At 30.6% G+C, this 22,742-nt stretch overlaps 2 protein-coding genes across 2 annotated transcripts; one reads left to right on the forward strand and one right to left on the reverse strand.

Moving 5' to 3' along the window:
- The first annotated feature begins 7,625 nt into the window (after positions 1–7,625).
- LOC124933943 (probable glycosyltransferase STELLO1) lies at positions 7,626–11,251 on the forward strand. The gene is made up of 3 exons (XM_047474392.1): positions 7,626–9,440; positions 9,706–9,832; positions 10,503–11,251. The coding sequence occupies exons 1-3, from the start codon at positions 7,738–7,740 to the stop codon at positions 10,971–10,973; spliced, it is 2,301 nt and encodes a 766-aa protein (XP_047330348.1). The 5' UTR covers positions 7,626–7,737; the 3' UTR covers positions 10,974–11,251.
- A 4,102-nt stretch (positions 11,252–15,353) lies between these two features.
- LOC124936749 (magnesium-chelatase subunit ChlH, chloroplastic) lies at positions 15,354–21,712 on the reverse strand. The gene is made up of 4 exons (XM_047477269.1): positions 20,194–21,712; positions 20,029–20,111; positions 17,000–18,802; positions 15,354–16,360 (listed from the first exon to the last, which is right to left on the reverse strand). The coding sequence occupies exons 1-4, from the start codon at positions 21,584–21,586 to the stop codon at positions 15,506–15,508; spliced, it is 4,134 nt and encodes a 1,377-aa protein (XP_047333225.1). The 5' UTR covers positions 21,587–21,712; the 3' UTR covers positions 15,354–15,505.
- Positions 21,713–22,742: the final 1,030 nt, after the last annotated feature.

Below are 22,742 nucleotides of genomic sequence, written 5' to 3' on the forward strand. Positions count from 1 at the left end.
ACTTTCATGTAAGTCTGCAAGAGAATAAAAAAAATGAAACAAGAGCTACTTGGTGAAGCTTACTTCACTAGGAATTTACAGCGCTCAAAGGAGTGAAACAAGCACTACCTAATGATGTTTGCTTCACTCCTATCAGCGCTGCAAATACATAATGAAACAAGTATTTGCAGCGCTGATAGAAGTGAAGCAAACTTCACCAAATAGCGTTTGTTTCATTTTTTTTATTCTCTTGCAGACTTAATGAAAGCATAAATGTTTCTACATGAACTTTTATGCTTTTACATAAATGTGTTAGTGATTTTATATGAACATTTATATATATTTAATATATAATTATATAAAATATAAAATAATTTAAATAATTTTTAAATATCTTACAAATAAATTTTAAAAAAATTTATTAAAATATATTACAGAAATTTTTGAACACGGTATAGGTATATATATATATATATATATATATATATATATATATATATATATATATATATATATATATATATATATATATATATATATATATATATATATATATATATTTAATATATAATATATATATATATATATATATATATTTAATATAATATATATATATATATTTAATATAATATATATATATATATATTTAATATATAATATATATATATATATATTTAATATATAATATATATATATATATATATTTAATATATAATATATATATATATATATATTTAATATATAATATATATATATATATATATATATTTAATATATAATATATATATATATATTTAATATATAATATATATATATATTTAATATATAATATACATATATATATTTAATATATAATATACATATATATTTAATATATAATATACATATATTTAATATATAATCATATAAAATAGTTAAAATAAATTCATTTAAATATCTTAATACTTAGTGATGTTTGCTTCACTCATATCAGTGTTGCAAATACTTAGTGAAGCAAGCATCATCGATAGTATTTGTTTTATTTCTTTAAGCGTTGTAAATACATTGTGAAACAAGTTTCACCAAGTAGCGCTTGTTTTATTTTTTTTATTATTTTGCAGACTTACATAAAAGCATAAATTATTTTACATGATTAACGTATAAATGTTTTTACAAAAATATGTTAGTGGTTTTACATGAACATTTATATATATTTAATATATAATTATATAAAATATAAAATAATTTAAATATTTTATTTTACAAATTTATTTAAATATATTACACAAATTTTTGAACATGTTGTTATATAAATATATATATATATATATAAATATATATATATATATATATAAATATATATATATATATAAATATATATATATATATATTATAACATATAAAATAATTAAATAAATTCATTTAAATATCTTACAAATATAAATACAAGGCCGACCTTGAGGATTGGGGGCTCAATGCAATTTTACATTTTGTGGCCCCTAATATTATAAATAATTTTTTTTAAAATATTTTTAATTAATAATTATAAATATTTTAATTAACAAAATATATATATTTGAATTAAATATATAACAACAATATCTTATATATAAAACATTTCATAATAAATATGAAAAGCATTAATATAATAAGTTTTAAATAAAAAAAAAGCTATAATAATAATTAACTATGAAAACACACATATTGATCTAAAAGAACAAACAAACTATGAAAACATACTTATCCTTGACTTAAAGGTAGAGAACGTTGATTTTTAGCATTGAACAATTTCGAAATCGAACTCACTAATGATTCGGTCATTGTCTCCTGTCGTTTCTTGATATTTCTTTTAGAAGCACCAGACTCATATTTCCGAAATCTTATTCGATATTTATCATTTATAGTCTTCTTCGTCATTTTAACCTAAAATATTTAAACTAATTTTTAGTAAAGTATTTAACTAGATCTGACTTCAAAAATGGGAAAAAAAAATACGGGTGATATGTTTTTTTGTAATAGCCGATTTGAGATAATATTGATGATATGATATCAGTACTCTATAATAAGAAAAAATATAATAATTGATATTTTAATTTTTAAAGTAATAAAGATTAAAGATAAACAATAAGAAAAAGAAAAAATTAAACAAATAACTGAATAATTAACATCATTACCTCAAAAGATGATTGTTGATTTGTTGTTAGAATTTGTAAACTTGAAAAAATAGAAAATGACCAGCAACTTAGTAGGAATTTATGATTAGAAAATTAAGAATCATAAGATATGAAATAGAAAATGACGGTTGAGATTTATTAGGGTTAGACTTATAAACTTAGAATATAAAATGATGGTGGCCTATTAGGTTAGGATTTAGGGTTAGACTTAGAAACTTAGAATATAAAATGATGGCCGCTTAAACGATTAGATTAAAAAATTACTATTAATATTAGATATTAGGTTAGAAAAGAGCGGCCCGCTTATCCGTTAAAAAATTATGATTAGTATTACTAATATTAATTAGATATTATGTTAGAAAAGCGGCCCAAATAATAGCGTTTAATATAATTAATATTTATATGTAATATAAAATGAAATTAGATATAAACAAGTAAATAACATAGAAAGTGGAAAAAAAATTATAAATATATTAATATGAAAAGAGAAAAAAAAGGAAAAAAATATTAATAATATAATATAACTATTTTATAAAAAATTGGGGGCCTATAAAATTATAAAATTGGGGCCCTATACAACTGCATATGTTGCCTTACCCTAGGGCCGACCCTGTATAAATACCTAGTGAAATTTGTTTCACTCCTATCAATGCTGCAAATATTTAGTGAAGCAAAATAGTGTTTGTTTCACTCCTTTAAGCGCTGTAAATAACTTGTGAAACATGTTTCATCAGGTAGCAACGTTTGTTTCATTTGTTTTATTCTTTTATAGACTTAAATGAAAACATAAATATTTTTTACATGAACTATAAATGTTTTTACATAAATATGTTAGTAGTTTTACATGAACATTTATATATATTTAATATATATAATTATATAAAATATAAAATAATTTAAATATTTTTTTTTAAATATTTTATAAATAAATTTTAAAATATTTTATTTTACAAATTTATTTAAATATATTATAGAAAAAATTTTAAAATATTTTATTTTACAAAATTTTGAATATATATATATATATATATATATATATATAAATTATAAACTAATTAAAATAAATTTATTTAAATATCTTACAAATAAATTTTAAAATATTTTATTTAAAATTTTATTTAAATATCTTACACAATTTTAGTATATATATAATATATATGTATATATTTAATATATAATTATATAAATTATAAAATAATTCATACAAATTAATTTAAATATATCACAAATAACTTTATAAATAATATATATATTTATATAATATATAATTATATAGATAGTAAAATAATTAATATATTTTATTTTATATTGTTTTGTAGGTTTTGGTTTTACATGAGTGAGTGGATTTACATGTAAATTAAAGACATTAGTGATTAGTGGAGTGAAGTGAAACAAGGTTTATATCGCTTCTTGATATGAAATACTATTAATCAAGTGGACCCATAATTATATCATTCGGGTCTCTCTTCATTTCAACATAAAGCTTAATTTAATAATAAAATAATAATGTTGCATTATGATTGGTCTGAAACAGAGGAATAGAGAATTCAGTAGCAGAAGATCTGATTTGTTTAAATAATTTTACCCAAATAATCTGAATAATATCAATCTTACATAAATTCATATTTTTTTTGTTTGGAATAGGTCATTTGAAAACGTTTTGAATTTAAGTGAGGGACATGAATGTGAAGTGTCCTGCTAATTCTCCATAATTCAAAAAATAAATAAAATCATGTTTCTTTAAAAAATAATAATAATAATAATAAATAAAAACAATTTTTTTCCTCAATAACCACACAAACACAACCAATTTTTTTAATTATTTAATGATAGAGATTAAATAAATAAGTATTTTCTCAGCAAAAATAAATAAATTTAGTCATTGTTTGTTTAAGGAAGTTGGAACATAACAATGTCATTAATTACAAGTCTCGTCTTAATCAAATTATTAAGTAAAGTATAAAATAATTTTCTTTTAATATTTTTATAGTATTTTAAATTATTAAATAGTACAATTATTTGAGTTATTTGACCCAAATAATCAATTATTTTATTTAATAAATTTTATTTTATTTTCAAATAACTTTTAATTGAGGATTTTATTGAGAACAAAAATATGAAGCTGAGAAATATTCACCAATATATACTAGTGTAGATTCCTATTATGTACTATTTAGCTAGAAATATGGACAAGATAATTATAGTCAATACATACTTTAATTTATTGTTGGTCATTGTATATGATTCTCTAGAAGAAAACTGATGTTTTACATTTTCAACTTATACAAAATAGGTTTAAGTTTGTAATATATATATATATATATAGAATGATGCTTAATTTTTAAAGTGTTCGGATTGTCGGGTCGAGAGATGTGGTTAATTTGAATATTTGGGTCGGATTGTGGGTTGACCCACCTTTAAATTTAAAACGGTTAAAAATAAAATTAAAAATGCTAGAGGTATGTTTCGAACTTGCAACCTAACAAAACAAGTACAACTTTTTAATCAACTAGGCTATTAAGACTTTATATTTTAAATTCAACATCAAATTTGATAAACGCGGGATGTTTTAATATTAATATAAGTTCAATTTTTTAACTAACTAATATATAATGATGTTGAGTAAATTATACTTGGGTCGGATTGTGGGAAGAAAAAAGAAGGCATTAAGAGACCCTCATGGCCCCGCCCTAGACACTCTAAGATCTTTTTTCAGACCCACCCATAAACTTAAAACGGTTAAAAATAAAATTAAAAATGTTATCCGTAATTTTTTTTCACGGTTTTTTATATTATTACTCGTGCAAATGCACGGGCTAAATGCTAGTTTGTTTAATTATAATAATATATTTTTTATTTAAAATTTAAATTGTATAAAGATAAAGTAAGAGTAATAATAATAATAAAATATTTGATAGTACGTAATACAGAAATAATTTATGAAAAAGATCTTAAAAAACTCATATCAAATTTATTAGATCAGTTCAGAATTGTTTTTTTTTTTAATTAATACTACAGTCTCCCTGCTTCTACCTAACCTCATCTATTTTATGTTTTAATATCAATTTTAAATTCATGTTATAAATTTAGGTAAGTTAATCGTCTAATCAGAAATTAAATGTCACATATTCAAATTTTACTAAAAATGAATTCAATTAAGTGAAAAATTATGACTTGAGGTGTATGCTATTTTTTTTAATAATTTTTATTCTTTGTTATTTTTTTATCTCTATCATTTTGTACATTTTTCAATTTGTTCAATAATCTTTATAGATTCCAATGTTAAACAATTCATTCTCTATCTTTATAAAAACTTGATGAATCATAATAATGAAATTTTTATGTAAAGAAAGCGTATAATTCAGTGTTAAAATGCAAATTTCATCGCAATGAATTTGAGTCTTTATAGTTATTTTTATAAATAATAATAGTATTTTTATCACATTCCTAAAGACACATCCTAACCCACAAATCATTTTGCTTAACAAAAGGTTATACAACTATGATAATCAATTAGAGCTTGTTTGAGTGGATTGTTTGGAATTAATTTCAGATAATTCATCCCATCAAATATCACTTACTCAATTTCACTATGTAAATTATGAATCAAAATCTCAAAATATATTGACTACATTTAAAATACTAATTAAGAAGTTATTTTTGGTAAATTTATCTAAATAAATCACTTTTACATCAAAACTTTTGTTTTTCCATAAAAGATTTATTTTCACCCAAATAATCCACATCAAACAAGCTCTAGTTAGGTAGTTAGCTAGTCCAATTCAATTCCACAACAAAATGTAATTATGTAATGATAGAGTTGTGGTCCTCTATCCTTTTCAATATTAGTTATTTAAATAGTTGTTGATTTTACATATTCTTCTTTGTTAATTTAATCAATCTATCAATTAAAATATTAAAATATTTTTTTTTATCAAATATTAATATCAACTAATATGTTACTAAATAATCCATTTTTTCTTAATTAAAAACAATTATGCTAGTTCTTGTATGTACAAGGGAACTGGACTAACAATTTCATTATAATTCTCATTTTAATCAAATTTATATATATATATATATATATATAATGATGCTTAATTTTTAAAATGTTCGGATTGTCGGGTCGATAACTGTGGTTAATTTGGATATATGTGAGAGTAAATAGATACTTGGGTCGGATTGTGGGTTGACCCGCCCATAAACTTAAAACGGTTAAAAATAAAATTAAAAATGCTATAGATATGGTTTGAACTTGCAACCTAACAAAACAAGTATAACATTTTAACCAACTAGACTAATAATACTTTATATTTTAAATTCAACCCAAAATTTGATAAACGCGTGACATTTTAACAATATAAGTTTAACTTTTTAACTAACTAATCTCTCTATATATAATGATGCTTAATTTTTAAAGTGTCCGGGTCGAGAGTTGTGGTTAATTTGGATATATGTGAGAGTAAATGAATATTTGGGTCGGATTGTGGGTTGACCCGCCCATAAACTTAAAACGGTTAAAAATAAAATTAAAAATGCTATAGATATGATTCGAATTTGCAACTTAACAAAACAAGTACAACCTTTTAACCAACTAGTCATAAAAATTTTACCGTAATATTTTTTTTACGATTTTTTATATTATTACTCGTACAAATGCACGAGATACATGCTAGTTATTAAGTAATTTAGTAAAGTAATTTATTTTATCATTCTGGACGTGTATTTGCCTAATTAGAATTTAGGACATTTTTTTCTAACTTAACTTTGTAATTAGGGTATTTATGTCAATAATTTAACTACTAAACTTAGTAATTAAATGAGTAATGTGAATCTCTTATTTATTTATTTATTTATAAATACCACGTAAATAATAAGTCAACACATTTAAAATCGTTAATAAATTTTTTATTAACTTAATCATAAAAATTTAAAATTGTGATATTTAGATAGAGAGGTATGAAATTTCAATTAATCACTAAAAAAAATAATTAAATTTGACCATTGACCCGTTAAAATACTTTCTATTTTTTCTATTAAATATTAATATCCTTTAATATTTTATTAAATAATTCAATATTTCCTACTTCAATAAAAAAATATTATTTAAATAACTCAATTCAATAAATGTTAAATCCTTGTTTGTTTTAGAAAATTGGAACTAACAATTTCTTACAATTCCCATTTTAATCAAATTATTAATTAATTTTATTATTTACAAACTTTTAAATTGTATTATACAAATAACCCTTTTAATTATTTGACATAAATAATCAATCTTTTCATCAATAAATCTTATTTCATTTTCTACAAAAACCTATGAAATAAACCCATATCAAACAATCTCACAAAATGAAAAAGAGAACAATTTGTTATGAAAGCAGTCCCCACATTTCACAAATACTCATGAAAATGGCTGCATTAACAGTCAAGCAAAAGCACCACACAGCCGTACTCTATCGGCAACCTCTTACCTGAAATTGAAACCAGTTGGTGCAATATATGTATATATATATTAGAACAACAACAACAAGAACATGAAATAGTGTAATACTAGTGTAGTAAAGTGAACTGAGATTCAATTCAGATCCACGAATTGATTTCAATGTTAGTCCAAGATCGCGTCTTGCCGAAATCCCCAAAATTGGATCAAAGAAAACCGCCAAGATTATCTCTCCGTTCCAATAGATTCTCCGAATCAAAAAGTCTCGATTTCTCCACATGGGTATCTGCCAATTTCTCCAAAGTTGTTACAATCAGTCTTCTGATTCTCACCCTCATCGCCGTTTTCTTCCTCCGCAACGTAGGCAACACAGCCGCGTTACTCTGTTTCCAATCCAAAACCCAACAGCTCGAGAAGATTGAGTTTCCACGTGTTAATTGGAACAACATCGAACCCATTATCGATAAATCAAGTCCTTACTCGAATTTCCATTCAGAAAATTGGATCGTTGTTTCAGTTTCGAATCATCCTACCGATTCGCTTCGGAATTTATTGAAGATTAAAGGATGGCAAGTTCTTGCTATTGGAAACTCAAAAACACCTCCTGATTGGAACTTAAAAGGTACTATATTTCTTTCATTAGAACAGCAGGTTAAGTTAGGGTATAGGGTTATCGATTACTTGCCATATGATTCATATGTTAGAAAATCTGTTGGGTATTTGTTTGCAATACAACATGGTGCAATTAAGATCTTTGATGCTGATGATCGTGGGGATGTGATTGATAATGATATTGGTAAACATTTTGATGTTGAATTGATTGGTAAAGATGCTAGACAAGATGTTATACTTCAATACAGCCATGAAAACCCAAACCGAACTGTTGTAAATCCATACATTCATTTCGGGCAAAGATCGGTTTGGCCGAGAGGATTACCATTAGAAAACGTAGGCGAAATTTCTCGTGAAGAATATTACACAGAAGTGTTAGGTGGGAAACAATACATACAACAAGGAACATCAAACGGTCTCCCTGATGTTGATTCTGTATTCTACTTCACTAGGAAATCAGGTTTGGAACCTTTCGATATTCGGTTCGATGATCATGCCCCTAAAGTCGCTCTGCCTCAAGGCATAATGGTACCGGTTAATTCCTTTAATACCCTATATCATTCATCTGCATTCTGGGGATTGATGCTTCCAGTTTCAGTAAGCACAATGGCTTCTGATATCTTAAGGGGTTATTTTGGTCAAAGACTATTATGGGAAGTTGGCGGTTTTGTTGTAGTTTATCCACCTACGGTTCATCGCCACGATCGAATTGAAGGATACCCATTTTCCGAAGAGAAAGATCTTCATGTCAATGTAGGACGTCTGATTAAGTTTTTACTAGAATGGAGATCTAAAGAGTTGCGGTTGTTTGAGAAGATTCTAGAACTTAGTTATGCTATGGCTGAAGAAGGGTTTTGGACAGATAAAGATGTGAAATTTACAGCAGCTTGGCTACAGGATCTGTTGGCGGTTAGGTATAGACAGCCAAGGCTATTGTCGACACATTTCGATAGGGGAGAACGAGCCTATATTGGTTTTGGCGATAGAAAGGGTTTCGTTCCTCAAAAGATACCGTCTGTTCATTTGGGGGTTGAGGAGATTGGTACTGTGAATTATGAGATTGGAAATTTGATTCAATGGAGAAAATATTTTGGAAATGTGGTGCTTGTAATGTTTTGTAATGGACCTGTGGAAAGAACTGCTTTAGAATGGAGATTGCTTTATGGTAGAATATTCAAGACTGTTGTTATTTTATCAGAGAAGAAGAATGTAGATCTTGTTGTTGAAGAAGGTCATTTGGATCATCTTTACAAGTAAGTTAATCATCAATCATATGGGTTCAAAATATTTCAATCTTGTGATGGTATTTTGTCACGATCTGACATAGGTTACGTCGATATAAAGTGATTTTTTGTTTGGTATAGGATTTTTATTCGTTCATTTGCATGATTATCCAGATTTTAATGTGGTTTTCGGCTTCATTTGGCATACACATTATTTTCTCATAGTTAGGTTATTAAGAATTGAATTTCCTTGATATTCTCATTCATATTCATAATTGTGAAATTATGTTTGCAGGCAAATTCCATCATTGGTTAAGAGGTTTACAAGTGCAGAGGGATTTCTATTTCTACAGGATGATACAGTCCTTAATTACTGGAACTTATTGCAGACTGACAAATCAAAGCTTTGGATCACCGACAAGGTAACACCGATGTTCCACGATTGATTCAACATAATATGTAAATAATTCAAAATATAAATGTACGAGATGCCTCGTGGGGTCTATATTAGATCGTTTGGATCAGTTCACTCACTTTCTTAATGTTTAAATCGATTAAAACTTGTTGTTTTTTGCTCCTTTACAAAAAAGACATGAGAAAAAAATATGCATTCCTTCACATTGTAATCAAACAGGTCTAGTACATAGATAATCAACCTATTTTCAAAAATGTTATTTTTTCACAATCATACTCAATTTTGTATATCATAATCCAAATTATCTTTTAGATCATGATCTAGATTATATTGTGATTTTTTTTGGGTCATTTGGAAACACATTTTGGAGCTGGGTCTGCTTTTGGATGAGAAAACGTGATAAATTTCCTTGTAAACACTTTCTTTTGTAAGTATCTCATCTGAAAGTTGATTTGGATGAGATAAAATTCGGAAACATAACTTAATTAGACATATATTCATACATTTGACAATTTCAGCTTCAGAAAATGTTCCAAATGGGATTGTCTACATCATGAAGATCCATTTGGTGATTTGTCAATTATATATGTGATTCTTGGCAAACATAACAAATGTTGATTTTTCTGGATGATGATGAAGTTTAACTATGTAATACACTAATAAACATTTTTTAACAGGCACACAAGTCATGGACACATGTGAAACCCGAGGGCAACTCTGATTGGTTCGGGAAGCAACTAGAAATGGTGAATAAAGTTATCAGTTCCATGCCGGTTCACTTCCAAGTGAAGTATAAGGAATCCATGTCAAATGAAAACAACCAACTAGAGCTTTGTAGCTCGGAGATATTCTACATCCCCCGACGTTTTATAACTGATTTCAACAATCTTGTAGATCTCGTGGGAGACCTAGACATCCATCAAAAAGTGGCAATACCATTATTTTTCACAGCAATGGACTTGCCTCAAAATTTTGACCCGGTTTTTAACAGTATGGTTTATAAGGAAAAACTGGTGAGTAACTCGACAAGTTTTTACTCTGTGAATGCAACCGCAGTTCACCCTTTCAATGTAACAAGCGAACAGGAGTTTATCAAGCTGATCAGGATCATGGCTGCTGGTGATCCCCTTCTATTGGAATTGGTTTGAAGGAATTTGAGCAATTATAACCACTTAACTGCCAAATTGTTTTTTTTTTACCATTTTGAGTTCTCCCTTGTACCTTTATTTTACCAAGGAAAAAAGGGGTTCTTTAAAGTTTACTGAAGAAATGAGGAGGGTTAAAATGTACTTACTAATCTGATGTTTCAGATTATGTTAAATGTGTAGGTTTAGCAATGAAAACCTAATGTGTTGTGTACATGTATGTTTGTTTGTTCCAGTTATAAATAGATTTCATCAACTTGCATCAAATGTTTTTTTTTTTTTTTAACTTCAATTGCTTGTCTTTTAATCTCATTATTCGTCTTTTAATCTCATTATTCATTTTCCAAAGTTTACGAAGTGAACTATATTTTTTTTAGACAGAATTGTTAAATTGGGGTTTATTATTGGGAGTCAAATGAGATTTCGGACTTCTTCGAACTTCTTCTTTCAAATGTCATAATTTGGAGTTCTTTATCGTTAAAGTTATAAAAAACGATTTTGTTCTAACGATTTTTATTTATTTATTTAGAAAATTTAATAAATACTTAAATTTTGTTGTCAATTTGAATATAAATAAAGACAATAAATGTAAATTGAGAAAGAACTAAAACAAACTTTTATCATGTCTTCCCTTCAAGCATTTATGTATACTAGTAAAATTAACTTTATTTTCTAAAATTCCACTAAAAATCTAATTTCATGATAAATAATACATTAACTATGTGGTAGTATTGTATAAAATTTGACTAGGGGATTGAATCTCTCGATCAACGGATAAGGTTCTCTTTCGTTATATTTCAGAAATTTTATTTTACTACCATTTTCGTCTTGTATGGCACCGTTTAACTCATATCTTTTATAAAAATAATTATATAAAATAATATTTTTATGTAATAAATATAGTGTAATATATTAAAATTTTATATTATTATAAATAAATTTAAAATTATTATAAAAGTTGACTTTTATATTATATTATATATATATATTTTTTATTAAGGTTAAGATGAATGAAATATCATTCAACTGCATGTTAAATCAAAATAAAAAAACCGCCTTATTCTTCTGCATATCTTGCTCCTCCGACATGGCATGAATCACTTAACCTGCACTTAGGTCTGGGTGCTGCAACGGAAGGAGGTACCACCCAATTTTTCTTTTGCTAGGCTCATAGTTAAAGTACCCATTTTTTTTTTTACGATTACGAGGTTCATTCAAATATGAAATTCAATCGATGAATGAAAAAAATGATTAATGAGCCCTAGCTCTTCTTATTAGTAAAGCAATTGAGAAAAAACACCCAACCTTATTAATCTAATAATAAAGTATCAACAACTTCTTTCGCCAACTTAACCCAACTTATCTGGGAAATTGGACGAAATGACCCTGAAGAAAGGGCTATTTGCCTCCGTGGTCATCAGATAATTGAAATTGATCTGATGACCACTTTATTTTTTTTGGACAAAAATACCCTTTTCGCGTAACGCGAAGGGACTTCGCGTTTCGCGAAGGGAGTTTTTTTTATATAAATACTTAAAATTTTTTATTTCGGCATTTTCTTTCTCTCACTTCTCTCTCTTCTCTCTTCCCTCTCTTTCCTCTCTTCTCTTGACGGCGGTGGCACGGCGTCGGCACGGCGAAACCCTAAACAAAACCTAAAAGAACACATTATACAGATCGACGACGAAAACTCGTTCTAATATCAGGTGATTTGATCGATTTATGTTATTATTTCCATTGTGTTCATCTTTAAACCATAAATCATGAGATTTTTTTATTGTTTATCTTATTGTTCATCTTATTGTTCATCTTGGTTGTTCATCTTGTCGATGATATGTTTGCAGTTAATGATGCTCTGATTCGGTTTCGTTTCAGGAAACATTAATTTAATTTTCACGACTTCACGTTTCGCGAAGGGCTTCACGTTTCGCGAAGGGCTTCACGTTTCGCGATGGCTTCACATTTTAGTCTTTGTATAATGTTATCTTCACTTCAGTACCAGTTTTAGTTCTTGGACTTTTTGACAAGGTATATCTTTGCCTCTGGCTGATTCTATTTATTTTGGATAATCGTGAACCGGAAAAGTAAATTGTTTGTGTTTTATAATAGGATGTGAGTGCATCTCTTTCAAAGTAGTACCCTCAATTGTACAAGGAAGGAATAAGAAATACTTCTTCAAATGGAGAGTTGTAGTGGCCTTGGCTGTGTTTTAAGTTTACCAATCATTGGTGATCTATAAATTTGTAGTCATTTCCAGTTCTACAAGTGTTGACTCAACTGTCAGGATGTTTGGCCTTCCCTTATGATCACCAGATGGTTCAGGAAATGCATGCAAATGAAATAGATATTAGTAGCAGTATAGGGTTGGTGGAGGTTGGTACTACCAGCTCAATCTAGAGGAATCGAGGAGATTTGCAATGGCATGGCTTCCTCGAGAGGGATCTAAACATACATGTTTTGCATTTGATTCACCCGGTTACGAATCCTTCTTTGCATCTCAAGCCGGTGAGCTTGCACCTCTCAAGGCATGGGATGTTGCTAGAAGAGCCAGCATGAGAGGAAGGAAACAGCTTCTTTTGTATATTAGTTTCATTCTTTTAGGAGTACAGTCTTCAGGAAAAAGATGTATACTCTTACAGATATACAGTCTTCAGGAAAAAGATGTATATTCTTACAGATATAGTATGTTCCAATAACTTACAAAATCATTGTTGAAATTTTAGACAATTTTCTTATTTAATTGTGATTTCTGTTAAAGATGCATGTAACAAATATCAGTTTCAAATAAAGCGTTGTGGTGGGTTCCTATAGATTTTGATTTATATATATTATTTAGATGGTCGATGAAATGAATAGTCGTTTAAATGCGACAAATAAACCATTGTGAAAGAAAATAAAATAAACATATTAAAAAGTGTGAAGATCTTCCGAAATGGAAATGAGATCCTAATCGAATCTGTCGGATTTCAAGATTGAATTTCATATATTATCAAAATATAGCATTATCTACATTTTTCATATAATGTCAAATGACAGCCTAAAATTGTTGAAAAATAACGCCCATCACAAACTCGCAAATCTAAGTCTCAAAATATTTATTTTCCAACTAAGGCATGGATTGCCAGAAGACGAAGGCACCCACTGTCATTCCAAAGAAGGTAGATACTTTCACCATCTTCTTCCTCTTGCAAGCCCTAATTGACCTTGTTTCTTCTGCTTCTGCCAAAGAGAGACCAACAAAACACATTACAAAGGAGATTAGGTTATGATCTAGATCGAATACAGATAGAATTCTTCAATAATCAACTAGATCCTAGTACAGAAATGCTAGCCCTAACTAGCAATGCACGGGATTGAAGCTGCAAGTAAGAAGACATTATGATAAGACAAATTAATCCGAAAATAACCTAGGCGAGATCAAAGATGAATCATTAGAAGAAGAAGATTCAATAAGCATTCACATGATTCTTAATTCGGATCGAGGGAGGGAGAGAGAGACCGATCTGAAGAAGTTCTTGACTTACAAATTAGGGCTCATCGACCGTCTTGGCCTTCGCGAAACGTGAAGCCCTTCGCGAAACGTGAAGCCCTTCGCGAAACGTGAAGCCCTTCGCGAAACGTGAAGCCCTTCGCGAAACGTGAAGCCCTTCGCGAAACGTGAAGCCCTTCGCGAAACGTGAAGCCCTTCGCGAAACGTGAAGGCCTTCGCGAAACGTGAAGTCGTGAAAATTAAATTAATGTTTCCTGAAACGAAACCGAATCAGAGCATCATTAATTGCAAACATATCATCGACAAGATGAACAACCAAGATGAACAATAAGATGAACAATAAGATAAACAATAAAAAAATCTCATGATTTAGGGTTTAAAGATGAACACAATGGAAATAATAACATAAATCGATCCAATCACCTGATATTAGAACGAGTTTTCGTCGTCGATCTGTATAATGTGTTCGTTTAGGTTTTGGTTTAGAGTTTCACCGTGTCGACGCCGTGCCGACTCCGTGCCACCGCCGTCAAGAGAAGAGAGGAAAGAGAGGGAAGAGAGAAGTGAGAGAAAGAAAATGCCGAAATAAAAAATTTTAAGTATTTATATAAAAAAAACTCCCTTCGCGTTACGGTATTTTTGTCCAAAAAAAATAAAGTGGTCATCAGATCAATTTCAATTATCTGATGACCACGGAGGCAAATAGCCCTTTCTTCAGGGTCATTTCGTCCAATTTCCCACTTATCTAGGATAAAATAAGAGTTTTAGGCCCAAAATTGAACAAGAAAATATTAACCATTTTTCTTGAATTTGCTTTTTTATAAGAATTTCATTGTGAATTTAATTTGAAAAAGTATAATTCATAAATTTTGGACCCAAATGGGCTATAATAGTAAGGAAACTCAATAAGCTTTATATGTCATGATAATAATATCTCCATAATACATAAAGTCCCAAATTATTGAAATAAATTACAAATTAACATAGAAAAGTGGTTATCAAATTGATTATGAACAAACACTCCCCAAATTCCGTCTCCAAAACCTTAACGATCAACCCCTTCAATCTTATCCTCAACTTCCGAATAAAGTTGTCTCAATTTATCGACATTCTCCTCCGACGTATCCCAATAACCTCGACCATTAGCCTCCAAGAATGTTTGAATCAACTTCCTAAACGAATTAGGATTAGAATTCATCAACCTCTTAAGCATCTCTTCATCCTTAATAAATGTCGTGTTCGCCTCTTCATAAACCCAATTATCAACTTGACCCGAAGTCGCACTCCACCCGACCGTATTCGTCAACCTCTTCTCAATTTCACGAACACCTTCATACCCTGTCGATAACATTCCCTCGTACCATTTAGGATTCAAAAGCTTCGTTCTCGCATCCAAACGAACAGTTTCCGAAAGCGTACGAACTTGAGCATTGGCTGTGGTCGTGTCGGCAATGTAGGCGCTAGGTTTCTTCCCGTCTTTCCTTAAATTCTGTACAAGGTTTGTCGGGTCGGAATCGAAGTAGTGGCTGACGTCGGTTAGGGAGATTTCCGAGGAGTCGAGGTTTTGGAAAGTTGCGTCGGCTGTGCTTAGTGCCATTTCGAAGACTTGTCGTTTTTCTGTCATGCCGGCTCCTGGAGCGTCGCTGTCGAATGCGAATGATTTTCGACTTAGATACATGTCTTGTAATTGTTTTTCGTCGTTCCATGATGAATTCTCGACTGCAAGATTAACGTTGGATGAATATGAACCGGATGCATTTGAAAAGACTCTTGTTGCGGCTTCTCTTACGTCGACTCCGAGTGTTCGGGCTTGTTCTTGTGCGTGTTTACGAACGTAGTTTTGTTCGTCTGGCTCGTCTAATTCGGCTACCATTTTTATTGCCCGGTCGAGGAGATTCATCTACAAACAAAAAACAAATTCTTTACATCATTAGGGTCGGAAAATTAAACAAAATATGGTAAAACATCGAAAATTTAGCGAATTTGTCAGGAATTTGTTAGGAAGACGAGAGTCTAAGTCATTATTCACCGAAATTCAATAGTTAAACCAATGTAATATCTAAATAATAAGTTAAAACCATTTATATAAAATTTTGTTTAGTATAGTTTTAACTTCAAAAACCTCAAATTATAACGTTTGAGAAAAAAATGTTCAAAATCTCAATTTCTTCTATATAAAAACCAACTTAGATAATTTGACCACGAAAATTAAATCTTAGTTTTTATTTTTAGGAATTAAATTTAAGTTTATTATTTCTTAATTCCAAAAAAACTTGAAGTGTTATCATATTCATTTATATTTCTCTAACTAAAAAACATTTTTTTTAATAAGAAGCTTATAATATCAATAATATCAGTATCGTATCGAAATCTCAATATACCAAAATACTCGGTATTATTATCGAAATTTCAATACAAAAATTCCGATAAACTATTGGTTTTTCATATCCCGAAAAATTTGGTACGATATATTTAATAAACCCTAACCATCTATTAATCATTACTAAGTTTGATTTGATTAAGAAATGAGAAAACATACCTGATTAATGAAGAGGTCACGAAAAACTCCCGAACAATTAACAACAACATCAATCCTCGGCCTCCCAAGTTCTTCAACACTAACCGGTTCAACCCGGTTGACCCGTCCAAAAGCATCGGATATGGGTTCAACTCCGATCATCCATAAAACTTGAGCCAACGATTCCCCATAAGTTTTAATATTATCCGTCCCCCACAAAACAAGAGCAACCGTTTCCGGGTAATTACCGCCGTTATCGACCTTTTGTCTCTCGAGTAACCGCTCGACAACAACCTTAGCACTCTGCATTGCCGCGGCAGTAGGAATCGATTGCGGGTCAAGCGCATGGATATTCTTACCCGTCGGTAAAACCTTAGGATTCCTAATCGGATCCCCACCCGGACCCGGTTCAACATATTTCCCTTCCAAAGCTTGTTTCAAACTACCCAATTCATTATCTGCCACTATAAGTTTCAAACATTCACCCAAATACCCGAATAAAACCCGAAGCTTTTCTCGGTCGGCCCGAGCAAATTTCGTACCCGATAAATGCTCCACCCATGGTTCATTCAACCCGAACCCCAATATTGAAGAGAGTTTTCCCGCCACATCAACCACTTGACCGTTACTGTTGGTTGTTTTTTCGACAAAAGCCGAAACCGCACCTCGCGCGGTATCGGTTATTTGTTTTAATAATTCGACGTCTTTCAATACACCCTTGTTACTCCCGCGGTATAAATCTTCTATATCGCGCCCGACCGTGTTCGCTAATATAGAAGGAAGCGCCGAAATCCCTTCTTCCGGTCGGTCCAACGCCGCGATATTAACAAGGGTCGCGACAGCTTCCAACGCGGTCGGAGGTTCGCCGATTATATGAAGCCCGCATGGTAATAACCGCGATTCAATTTCCATGATCTTCGAGTAAACTTTCCCGACGACGAGATCGCGTTCTTTAACTGATAATTCCTGTCCTTCTTCAGGTAAATCAACGTCCTTATCGAGATTGCATTGTCTCGCCGTGCTTATAATCGAACTCACGATTTGATTTCCGCGACCAGTATCCTTTAGCGATTGGTAAGACGCGATTAATTCGCCCAATTGTTTAAGTCCTTTGTATAATCCTGCGTTTTCAGCAGGGGGAGTTAAGTAGCTTATCGTATTCGCATAGCTCCGGCGTTTCGCCACGGTGGCTTCTGATGGATTGTTAGCGGCATAGTAATAAATATTGGGGATGTTTCCGATTAAGCTGTCGGGGTAACAAACGTCGCTCATTCCCACTTGTTTTCCGGGCATGAATTCCAAAGAACCGTGTGTTCCGAAATGAAGAACCGCGTCGGCTTTGAATACTTTCTCCACGAAGGAATAATACGCTGCGAAACCGTGATGGGGGCTAGCCGATTTTGAGAACAGGAGTCTCATTGGATCGCCTTCGTAGCCGAATGTTGGTTGAACTCCGATGAAGATGTTACCATATTGTTTGCCATAAACCAATAGGTTTTCTCCATCGGAGTTTAAGTTTCCGGGTGGTTTACCCCAATTTTCTTCGAGTAAATTGGAGTAAGGCGTTAGCGATTGGTATTCTCGAACTCCCATTTTGTATGCCACGTTTAGATTCGGGCTGTTGAATTGTGCTTCCTTGTCGTGAATGATTTCTTCGATTAGTTCTTCGGATGATTCGGGCAGCCCTTCGACGTTGTAACCGTCCTGTTTGAGGTCCTTGAGAACCGAGTAAATGGAGGAGAAGACGTTTAAGTATGCTGCTGTTCCGACGTTTCCTTTGTCTGGCGGGAAGCTGAAAACAGTTATAGCAAGCCTCTTGTCCATCTGCATTTTTCAAAAAAGGATTTTTAAAATTGTTCGATTTTGCATAAATGAGACCGAAATCGATTGGTTTGACATAAAGGTTCTCGTATGAGATCAATGATTCGACACGAAAACAACATATTAAAAGGTTGAAGATGATCATGGATTCATGATAATGAATCAACATTGGCAATTCAATCAAAATTCAAAATTGTGGTCCACTTTCAAAGGAAATCTTCCAATTAAAAAGATAATGGGTATAGTTAAAGTAACACAAATACATAAATAAAACACACTAAACTATCCACTCTTTTCCAAAGTTGTTTCTACGAATAGTTAAACGGAACGAGGAAATAGGGTTTGGGTGGGCTTAAAAAAAATTAGAGTGAGGTTAAAAAAATAACGAGAAAATTCTGAATAAAATTAGTGGATATAGATAAGTTTTACTATTTTTTTAATAATTAGAGGAAAAAATATTAAAGTGTATTGAATATTTTTTAAAAATTAGCGGGTATAGTCAAATTTGAACCGTAAAAAAAAAAAAAAATTCGGGGTGGGCCGAGCCCCTACATAAATCCGTCCTTGCGAGTATTTTTATAGTCGCGAATACCCACTTAAACATGCATTATGAATACATTAAATAGTTGTGTTTATAGTCGCAAAAACCCACTTAAGCATGTATTATGAATACATTAAATTATCTCTTTTAAAATAAGCATATGATACGATGATGTTCCCAACAAGGAAAAATATTGACAATATTGAGCTATAGTTAACAAACTTATTTGGTAAAAAATTTTGATCAGGGTTTTTTTTCCTCTAGTATGATCTAAAATACTACTTATAAAAGTTTGATCTAATTTACTTTAAAAAAAATCAAATTTGATTATTTTTATGATTGTAATTGTGATAAAATTCCAACTTTTTGGATCATTTCTTGTATCATAAGGCAATAATCTAACTAGTAATGTTACTATGCCTAAATGGGAGATATTGGTCCAATTTGAAAAAGCAAGTTGAATTTAGGTTTGGGCAATATTAATTATAGATATTAACAAATTTAATGACATTTGTCCTTCTATTCCTATATAAATTTATGACTAAACAATAAGACTTCTAGGTAGGTCTAAAAAAGAGTATTATTTTTTGTCTCTTTGCACATATACAAAATGTATTCTTGTATTATGGGTTAATTTAATTATTAAACTAGAAAAATTATAAATGAAGTAAAGAAAGAATTCAAATACCTTAGTTTTCCTTTTCAATTCAGCCCATCTAATAGCCCTAGTACAAAGTTGTTCCACCCTTTTATGAAGAGCATGTGATTTCCCTACAAACAACAAACAAAACAGAACATCATTAAAGAACATCAAGTTTCACAACAAAAACAAAAACAAAAAAACAAAACTTACCTGATCTAGGATCACGTCCTGCGAAAACAATAGGTTCCATTCCACCATCCAATTCCGGCAATGCAACTTGTAAAGCCACTTGAATTGGATGAAGACCCAAAGTACTATTCAACCATTCTTCAGTAGTTTGAAAAACCAAAGGCAAAGCAACAATATAAGGAACATCAAGTTTCATTAAACTTTCAATTGCCTTAGGATGATCTTGTCTAGCCGGTCCACCCACAAGTGCAAAACCAGTTAACGAAATAACCGAATTCACAAACGATTTCTTAGTAACCGGATCGATGAAATAACGTTCAACCGGCCCTGAAAAATCTAACCCCCCCGCGAAAATTGGTATCACTTTCGCACCTTTAGCTTCCAATTCCATTATGACTGCCACATAATGACTCTCATCTCCGGTTACAATATGACTTCTTTGAAGAACAAGCCCGATCACTGGAGAATCATTCCTTTTCAATTTCTCACTTGTATCTCTTCTTGTGCCGTACCAATTCAGATACTCTTTTACATCATCGAACATACATGGAGCTAAAGGGTGCCAAATTCCAGTGTCTAGATACAAAACAGGGTCGGAATAACCAATTTTGATCGATTTCAACTCAGGAATGTATGATCCGGAGAGCATTTTCAAGAAATTGACTAGATTATCAGGGGAACCACCTAGCCAGAATTGTAAACTTAGAATGTAAAGACGGGCATCTTGAGCTTTATCACTTGGTAAGTATTTCAAAACTTTGGGTAATGTTCTAACAAGCTTAAGCATACTATCAGCAAATCCAGCAGATTGTTTTTTCTTCTTGAAAAGTTGAAAAAAAGGGCTTTTTGATTGACCCAATTGAGACATACTAAAAGAACCTAATTTGTTTAATCTCATAACCTCAGGCATTGAAGGGAAAACCAAAACAGCATCAAGTCTATCCCTTTCTTTCTCAACAGCATTCTTGATCTTCACAGCAAGTTCTTCAACAAAAATCAAAGACCCAATGAAGATATTAGCATCTTCAAGATCTTTACAGAAACTTTCGTAATTAATTTTGTCTCTAAGCTCTTCAACAAGATAACCCACCACTTCGAATTGAGCAAAGGTTTCATCTTTGTTGAGTGTTTGAACAGCTTCTGTCAGTGCAGATTGGTATTGAGCTTCTAGAACGACATACACGATTTTGACCGTTGGACGACCTTGGATTTTGTTGGGTACGATTCGCCGGACTTCTTGAGTGGTTTGGGTGAACAGACCGTTACCGACAGCGGCGCATTTGAATCTGAACCGGGTTTTTGTGGGTTTCTTTTGAAGGAATGAATGGAGGAAGTAATGTTTTTGGGTTATTGATGAAATTTGATCTGGTTTTGATTTGGGTAATGTGAAGGGAGATGAAACTAAAGAAGCCATTTTTATGAAAACAGAGAAAGTATGATGATTCTTGATTAGTGATTACTCCCTCCTCCTTTGGAGAGTATAGAACTTGTGTTGATAGTTCATTTACTTATTATAGAGAGAGAGAAAAAGAACAGTGTGTGAAGAGAGAATTGACAACAAATTGATGTCTGAAGTCGACAATGGTGTTAAGTGGTGTGAGTAGTGGACACGTGGCAGCAATGTTGTGACCAGTGGACAAGGGTTTTATGAGGTTGAGTTTAGTTTGGATTTTAGAGTGAAGGGAAAAAGAGATGTTTTCAGCCATGGGGAGATGATCTTGGTTTATCTGTAGAGGTCTAATTTGCTGGATTCTGATTGGTTGATTTGGATTGCCAAACGGGAAGTAAGAGAGAGAGAGAGAGAGTAGCTTGTGTTTGTGTTGTGGATGATGAGAGAGAAAGAAAGATTTTTAGATGAGGATGAAATATCATTATTGAATTCTACTGGTTTATGGTTTGATTCATAAGATACAATATGGTGTTTGTGACTTAAAAAAAGGGAAAAGAAAAAAAGAAAAAAGTGTAATGATATTTTCTTGTTTTTAGAGTCTCGAATTAAGAGATCAAAATCGATTTAAGAGATCGAAAGGTTAAATAATCGATTTAAGAGATCTCACTTTATACGTTTCGAATCAGGATTATGCCTCGATTAAAAAAAATTATGATTTTGGAATGTCACGTTTCAAATAAAATCACATTTATTTATAAAGTTAGTTGGAATGTCTGTTTCATATAAATTTGTCTATATTTATCATATTTATTCAAATAAATTTAACCAACTTTATATACAAATGCATATTTTTAGTATATATGATAGGCTTATCATAGTGAATAATTAGATTGTTTATCTAAATCCCCCAATTTAATTTGGTATTTTGAAAGTAAATATGTTTATTTTAAGTATTTTTGTGATTGAACACTTTAAGATGAGTTTTGTTCTATTCATATATCATTGTTATTTGGTATGTTTGTTTAATGATTTTTTTAAAAAGAAAATTAATGTCCCATTTTATGATATTTTTAAAGTTTTGGGTTAGTTTTATTTAACAAAGGCTGAAATAAATAAATTTAAATGCTTTAGTTAATAACTTAAGAGAAAAGTAAGTAATAATAAATAATTTGAGAGAACA

This window comes from Impatiens glandulifera, chromosome 4 (assembly GCF_907164915.1).
Source record: "Impatiens glandulifera chromosome 4, dImpGla2.1, whole genome shotgun sequence".
NCBI lineage: Eukaryota > Viridiplantae > Streptophyta > Magnoliopsida > Ericales > Balsaminaceae > Impatiens > Impatiens glandulifera.

Coding starts and splice junctions, on each gene's coding strand:
- LOC124933943 (XM_047474392.1), top strand. CDS start 7,738: ATGTTAGTCCAAGATCGCGTCTTGCCGAAATCCCCAAAATTGGATCAA. Junction 9,441..9,705: donor CATTTGGATCATCTTTACAA/GTAAGTTAATCA, acceptor TTATGTTTGCAG/GCAAATTCCATCATTGGTTA. Junction 9,833..10,502: donor AGCTTTGGATCACCGACAAG/GTAACACCGATG, acceptor ATTTTTTAACAG/GCACACAAGTCATGGACACA.
- LOC124936749 (XM_047477269.1), bottom strand. CDS start 21,586: ATGGCTTCTTTAGTTTCATCTCCCTTCACATTACCCAAATCAAAACCA. Junction 20,112..20,193: donor AGGACGTGATCCTAGATCAG/GTAAGTTTTGTT, acceptor TGTTGTTTGTAG/GGAAATCACATGCTCTTCAT. Junction 16,361..16,999: donor GTGACCTCTTCATTAATCAG/GTATGTTTTCTC, acceptor TTTTGTTTGTAG/ATGAATCTCCTCGACCGGGC.